The 8,008-nt window shown below is 39.7% G+C and overlaps 1 protein-coding gene and 1 long non-coding RNA gene across 15 annotated transcripts in view; one reads left to right on the top strand and one right to left on the bottom strand.

Annotated features, from left to right (window-relative positions):
- Positions 1 to 628: 628 nt before the first annotated feature.
- LOC147013655 (uncharacterized) lies at positions 629 to 3,787 on the top strand. Its single transcript, XR_015050468.1, has 2 exons — positions 629 to 762; positions 2,162 to 3,787. It is a non-coding gene; the product is annotated as an uncharacterized LOC147013655 (long non-coding RNA).
- Positions 3,516 to 8,008, bottom strand: part of LOC147013654 (uncharacterized) — a 69,443-nt gene continuing 64,950 nt past the window's right edge. For all 14 annotated transcript variants that reach the window (XM_085850744.1, XM_085850739.1, XM_085850735.1 and 11 more), the window contains one exon: positions 3,516 to 4,489. In XM_085850744.1, the coding sequence (XP_085706870.1) occupies positions 4,426 to 4,489 (64 nt within the window). In that variant the 3' untranslated portion in view covers positions 3,516 to 4,425. The remainder of the gene's footprint in view (positions 4,490 to 8,008) is intronic.

Below are 8,008 nucleotides of genomic sequence, written 5' to 3'. Positions count from 1 at the left end.
CCGAATTCCACATATCATTGTGAAACACCCTCATGTGCCCAAAGTGGAATTAGCATTTTCATCGTAATTATACGAACAGGACACAACATAATCGAATTGTACCGTTCTTTCTTCAAAACGGTTGCTTTATTTTATATAATAGAAGACTGTTGTTGAGCCTTCAAATGTATGGTACATGAGGCCTGTCTAAACATATAGTTACGGATCTAGGAACTCTATGCATTCAAACATACAGCTGACTCAAAGTTAGTTATGCCGTTAAGTATATGTGTTGACAGATTCCCTCCTCGTGTTTAGTGGGAAATCAAAGTGGTGCGTTGCAATGTTTTTTAGTTAGATTAATAAATCTTTATATCCCCTTCATTATGAACCACAGTACCTTCCTCTCGCATGGGCTGAACAAACGCTTGTTCGCCTACTCGCTGTCCAAGGCAAAATCCTCTTGCAGTAGTACCTTTTTTTTTTTTGGCGAGTCCGCACGTGTGGAGTGGGCGGGCTTCCCGGTATGGCCGAAACCCCGCCCAGAAAGGGAGGCCCCATGGAAGCCACGTCCAATCAGGGCGAACAGTGACGTTGGCTTCACCAAAGCCCCTCCCCGCTGAGGGCGATCTATAAATCACGACACCATCCTCAGGGTAGAGGCTGAGAGGGTCAGAGGGTTCGTAGTCTGGTGTGCTGAGAGGGAGAGCGAGTGAGCTGGAAAGTGAGTCGTCTTGGGAGTAAGCTGGATCTATATCTCCAATAATCTGTTCATCCTCGCCGGTACGTTCTTGGCGGGTCCATTCGGCTGCATCCTAACCGGAAAGGTAGTTGGTAGAGTGATCCGGTTCGAGCAAGACGTACTGAGGGTGTGGTTCCCCGGTAGACGACGCCGCGTGGTTAATTAGGTAAATTGATTCTCGACAAAAAGACTCTACGCTATGCGGTGGAGGTATTGACGTCCACGGTCGGTTAAGCGACCCGCCGCGTCGCAATTATCCGTGAGCGACAGCCTACAATGCCGGCGAGTCCGGTGGGAATCGACGTAACTTTCCCCACCTAGCGGTCGTTCTCGCCACCGGACCTCCGGCCCGCAACAGTATTGAGCGATGTGAGGTGAAAAATATGGCCTCTATTTCTGGGCGGCTGGAGGGAAAGATGTGGCCTTGCTAAAAGGTGGTGTTTGTGACGTTTGCTGAGACGAGGGAAAGCGTGGCCTGTAGAATGGTTGGGGCTTATGACCCACACACACAGGCATGAACTATGCACAAAATAAGATATGATTTCTTGGGTATGATAAAATAATTATTCCTCTGAAACCAAATAAGCAATCAATATTGGATTTTGCAGGTATGATCCGGGACCGTGCTGCATATATTTGATTTAACAATGTCATCAGTCACGTGGTTTGGCAGCTACATTGGTTTCACGAAAATAAATAAAAAAATTATATTTTGGAAACCGCTATAACTATCGATTCGAAACTTTGCAGTTATGATCGACTCCACTTGCTCCATATAATACGATTCATATCGATGCGTTAAGCCGTTGCAGAAAAACGGGTTTGAAATTGTCGTTTTTCAAACTAACATGGCTACCAAATCACGTCACCTATGGCATTGAATATTTGTACTCTGCCCATGATTGGGGAGAGGATCACATGTGTGAAGTTTCGTTTTGATTGGATAAAGTTAGTTTTTCAATCCACTATGGCTGCCACACCATGTGACCTCTGATGTCACCATTTTAACATTGTATGTAGCAGTGGTGAATGATATTTGGTAAATTTTGCTTCAATCGGATAAGCAGTTCCAGGGAAAACATTATTTAATATTTTTCTTCAATCCAATATGGCCACCGTACCACGTGACCTATCAATTGTTCTTGATCACGTTAGTAGCCCCAACTCACACGGAACATGTCTGAAGTTTCCCCTAAATCTGGAGAACATTTTTGAGGGTTTTAGTATAAATCCAAGATGACTGTCAGACCATGTGACCTATGACATCATTGTTATTAAAATTTATTCAGCATGTTTAGCCCTCATTTGTGTGTAGTTCAATTTTGATCTCTAATGCAGTTCTGGAGAGGAGAATTTTTACTTTTTTTTTTTTTAAACCAATATGGCTGCCAAACCATGTGACGGATGACGTTTTTTTTTTTTGTTCACATCCTACCCAAGATGAACCTCAGAAATTTTCATACTGATGGGATGCAGCACTCTGCATGTTGAATTTTCACTGGGATACCACTTCACCGATGATGTCACGGTCAACACCACTTATACCCCTTATGGAGGTCTTCACAATGAGCCATGTTTGAAATTTTTTCCCATCAAGCGGTTCCAGAGAAGAAGACGTCCAAAGTTTTTCCAACATGGCTGCCACCCCACCTGACCTGTGACATCATAATTATCATTAAAAAATTCTGCATGAGTAGTCAGTCGCACTGATGGTTAAAATATTGTGTCAATCGGACAAGTCGCAACTGAGAAAACACATGTTTAAGGAAATCATTGAGCAAAAAAACCCCCACAAAAAAAAATCTGAACAGAAACAATAGGGTATTACACACAGCTTGAAAGGCGAATGTTACCCTAATAATTGAAGAGTTGAATGGGAATACGAAGAGGTGTCGAGCTGCAGAAACAAAGCACAACAAGAACATTCAATTTGTGTTTGGTGATGGATTGTAAGGAGTGGAAAAGAATAACTCCCTCGTGTGATGAGAGATGTGTCCCGCCTGTGTTAACAAAAGGTGATGGACTCAGTTTGGTTCATTCACATTGATTGTTCATTGTTGACAAAAAAGTGGATGTGTTGGGAGTAGACGAGAACAAGCCAATTAGATGTTGGAGATTCAGATCCAGTCTTTTTTGATCCAGATAATTTACATTCTCACCCCTCAACCTTGGAGGCGATGCATTATTTATTTTATAGATGCTGATGGGCGTGAAACTTCCAATCTCATGGAGAGCAAGACCCTGGACTGCAGCCTAACCAAATTAAAAATTCCTCCGCAAACGTACATGGACACTGCATTGGCAGCACGTCTGAGCCTGACAAGCAAGCACACAAAATTAAGGATCATGGTCCAATGTGCATTCACAAAATAACAAACAATTGCATCGATAAAATACACACACAGCTGCAATCGTCAAAAGATGATAGATAACATGCATGTTCGAACTGCACGAATTTTGTTTTTAAGAAAAAACAATTCGTGAACATCGCACATTCACAAAACCGAGTTTGTTGCTTCCTCCAATGTCCTTTCAGAATGTTTAACACGAGCAAAAACCTGGCAGCAGGACAGGACTCATTCAACCGAGATGTGGAACTTTGACCCCCAAAACAAATGTGATTACCGAAATACTGGATCACTTGCTTGCACAAGTTCCTGTGCAGCAACTCCTTTCATCAATTCAAAATGGCCACATAGTGCAGGTCTTTGTGCGTCAACATTGAGCTATTTGAAGCCTTCGGGGGTCTGACGTGGCCCCATAAGTGTTAAACCATAAAGAAGACAGAAACAGATAGGCACCACGCTTTTAATTTACATTTTCTCATTACAACACCAAACTCATTGATATTCTCTCATTCCACAGAAGATGTGACTATATGGCAATAAATAAATATAACACCCAAGGTGCACCAGGTAGTTACTGTCCTCAGTCTACAGCTGTGTTTTCTCATGTTAAATGTCAAGTCTTGTGTTGTACATCTGATGCCTGTCTCTGTGTAATTTGTGTGGAATTACTCTTCCATTAGCTTTGCACCTCGTAGTAAAAAAAAAAAAAAAGAACAAACTCTTCCATGAGCCTGAGATAAATGTGAGTGAGTTAGTAAATTAATTTGTAAATCAAAAGGTAAGATGACGAGAGGCAGCAAAAGCGAAATACCAGCAGCAGAGAAGGTATAACACCGATGCAACAAATGTCTAACAGGATGCTGTCCATGTAACCCAATTATCTTTGATCTATCTCGGTCCAACTATAAACTGTAGTGTTTGTGCGTGATAATGTAGGGCATTGCATCACAAAGTGTGCGCTTCCTTGGATGGATGCAAGCCGGGTGTCATCTCCATGTAAGTTGGCGGATGTAAATAAAAAAAACTTTCCCACGATATCTCACAAAGAGTAGGCAAGATATCTCAGGCACCCTGAACAAATTACAAATTCCTGCATAAATAAACTCCAGTTGAATGTCAGGCCTTGCATGCCAGTTCATGGAAGACGGTCTGAAATCTTCACACCATATGGTGGGAATAATTTCGGCTGTCGTAGGAGTAGTAGAAGTAGTTATAGTAAACCGCTATGCAGCAATCATGTGTTGGTGCTGGGATGCATCAAAGAATGCACATAACACTCGTATTGAACCTCAGCTTCGCACAAACGTTCGTAGAACCATTGCACGTTGTGAATCGCGGCCAGAAGATCAGTTCGTATTAGGCACGAGCCAAGCAAATCCGCAGTTGGAACCTGCTGAGGAGGTCCAGGGCCTTTAAACACCTGGGGGAGAAAGGGTAGCAGAGTAAACTTTCATTTCCACATTGCAGTTGAATTGATTTTATAATCCTCAGATTATCTTGCTGGTTTTTCTTTGTACAATTAAATCATGATCCTTTTTATCTGAAATGGAATACAATTGTAAAAAAAAATGTGAAGTATGAACTTTCTGAAACATAGTTTTCGTGTCGATTATTTTCCCTTCATTGTATTAAAGTGTATTTTGGGGATGTCCAGTTATGCCTAAATTCTGAACACAGACGCGAAAGTACAGTTAACTGTTTTTTTTTTCTTCTCAAAATTATCTTTTAAACTTTAAAGGATGCTTAAGGTAATAATGGTATCAGTTTAATGCTTCTGGGATGGTGAAAGGGTCAGTAGGTTTGATGGGATGCAATGTATACTAATGAATACCATTAATAAGTTGAATCTTCTGATTTCTCCAAACATTTTGAATCTCAAAGAATGGCTGGGAAGTGCTCCCTCACCACTTGTATAGTCTGGACTTGCACCCCATCAGACAACCATCTGTTCAGGCCTTTGAAAGATCACATTCGAGCCTGGCACTATGAAAAAGATGATGCAGTCCAGATAGTCATGCGTACCTGGTTGCAAAGTGTTGGAAAATAATTCCACTGCAGGGGGGATTTTAAGCTCGTGCAGCATTGGCAAAAATATGTGGATCGTTCTGGAGATTTTGTGGAAGCATAATGGTGTTTTGTCCAGTTACTATTGACAACATCAGTTTTCTTACATGTACTTTTGTTTTACTGTACAATAAATGTGCTCATGACTTTCGGTACGGGCATCGTACAATGTAATCAGAGGCACAAAGCTATGTTTATGAAGCAAAGATGCTGATAAATAGATGACAAAAAGAAATTACCAAAGTTTATGACTATACACAGAACACAGAGTATAAAAGCTTTATTAGAGGGAAATTCTAAGGAGATAAGATGGTAAAAAGTATTCCATGTAAAGGGGTGTCGACATGGTATTTTATGCAGAAGAACAAATCTTTGAATAAAATGGGGTTTGATGAAAGAGAAGAGTGCTGATCAAAGATTGGGAGAGGAGCAAGAAGAAAAGGGAAAGAATACGAACAGCAGAAAGGAAAGAAAGTAAAATGTATTTCATACCAGGAGATAGGGATGATGAAAATGCCACCACATTTACGCACATAAGATAAATAGAGCAGTGTGAAAATAAAAATAAATAAACACTATGAAAGAGAAACAAACAAGAAAGATGTCATACATAGCACGATACTTGTGAAATCCAACAAATTTTACCATAAAAATAATTGGTGGTTGAATTCAATAACCAAATACGCAAATCCTCTTTAAATTTCAACTCTATCGGATGAAAATTGACGATTTTAGAAATCTGGCCTGTCAACTTTTTGGCCTAAGTTGACCTCAAAAATACTTGGTCGTTGAATTCAGTAATCTGATACGCAAATCCTCTTCAAATTTCAAGTCAATGGGATGAAAACTGAGGATTTTAGAAACTCCACCTAAGTTGTTGACCTTTTGGTCTATGTTGACCTCAATAATAATTGGTGGTTGAATTCAGTGACATGAAATATAAATCCTCTTTAAATTTCAAGTCAATCGGATGAAAATTGAGGATTTTAGAAATCACCAACTTAGTTGTTGACCCTTTGACCTACAAAAACAATAGGCTTCTTGCTTATTATGAACTCTACGATGTGGTGAAGTTTCGTGAAGATCCGTTTTAAATTGTAACCTGTAGGCGATAAACAGACAAATAATGCACGAGACCAACCAATATACTTGAAACATGTTTGATTTTCACAGGTAATGAACCGTTTCACTTTGAGGGGTTTGAAAGTGTGAAAATAAAACGAAACAAGAGGGAGAATTGCTTTGCAGTGCATGCCCCCTTCTTGTCCTAATGAAGAAGAAAAATCTCTATAACCCATTGTGTTTGGGTCTATTTGGAAAAATAGAAGGAAAAGCAATTTTCATTGACCGATATCTTTTGTAAACTAGAAACCAATAAAGCCAACTTCGATAAAAAATTAGTTTGCTTTAACACACACTCGAGCCGATACTGGAACCAAAATGAAGAAGAAGAACCTTTCTAACCCACCATGTTTTGTTTGTTTCTCAGCTTTGCCGATTTCATAAAAAATTGACTCTGTGCATACGTGAAGCAAAAACGTGTATGGCTTATGTGCAGATATAATACATCGTTGTTATATACCTGGGATCATTCCAATTGCACTGGGCCATGGACAAACACCCAGGCCAAAGGCCTGCCGATCTGTGCTGCTTCATGCAATGGTGGCACATAATTTTATTGGGGTGAAGTCAGGGTAGCTGTCCAGCCAATGGGTGTAAAGCAGTGGGGTGAAGTGTGGAAGTTGAATTATTAAAATGAATTTATAGACATGTAGAAAACTGGATTATTTATTGAATTTGTAGTCGCGTAAAATAAAAATCTTACCAAGTGCTTTGAAAAAGAATTTAATGTGCTGAGGAGGTCAGTTAAAAGCAGACTATGCATTTCTCTGTTTTTAGCCGAAACGGAGAAATGAAATGTCTCGTGAAAGACCATATCTGTTTTATAACCATTTAGTCATAATCTCTCCCCCTCCCCAAGGCTGAAAAACAACTCTTTAGAATAAGCAAAAATCTCTACATGTTGCAAATTTAGAGCCCGCAAAGTCCATCTGAAGTCATTAAAAAAACCTGTATATATACTTGTGATTCTGTATGAAATGTTAAGTTTTCAACTCGCTATACCCTTAAGAGTTGAGGTCTTCCTCCTGGTGCACCAAGGAGAGTTCTTTTGTTGTCTCGAATAAACGGCTTGCATGTAAACTTACTCTTTTGTACTGTTTTGAGGTAGCTGGAAAAAACCTGCTTCCACATAAGTCAGGGCAACTGCCCAGCCAATGGGTGTAAAGCAGTGGGGTGAAGTCAGGGCAGCTGAACACTGACCCATGTAAAACGTGATATTTTCCAAGTTTAAAAAGGGCATAACTGAAACTGATGAAACGCCCTGAAACTCAAACTTATTTTGTAATTTGTCATAAAAAAGCCATGTACCAAGTTTCAGTTGAATATGTTAAAGGGTATTGGGGGGGGGGAGTCTGACAAATCACAGGTGGGATGGACAAACGGATGGACGGAGAGCAAACCTATAGTCCCCTCCAGTGAAACTGGTATGGGACTAATAAGCACGATGAAAAAGAAAAACCTAATAAACCATTTCAATTTGAGCGGTTTAAAACTGTGAAAATAAAAATAAATTAAAACTGCGAGCAGTGATGCAGGGGCCCAAGCATCCCTTGTTGAATATGAGGCAATTTCAAACCACGTGACTTATGACGTCATTGTTAACGCATATATATATATATATATATATATATATATATATATATATATATATATATATATATATATATATATATATATATATATATATATTCCCCATGGGTACTCAATTGATCAACCTGCCAAGTATCAAATCAATAGCATTTGCCGTCTCAGA

The sequence above is a fragment of the Eptatretus burgeri genome, chromosome 13 (genome assembly GCF_056783735.1).
Source record: "Eptatretus burgeri isolate ZD-2024b chromosome 13, Ebu_testis_v1, whole genome shotgun sequence".
Lineage (NCBI taxonomy): Eukaryota > Metazoa > Chordata > Myxini > Myxiniformes > Myxinidae > Eptatretus > Eptatretus burgeri.
The sequence above is the reverse complement of the archived record's forward strand: the minus strand, read 5'-3'. Positions and strand labels throughout refer to the sequence as shown.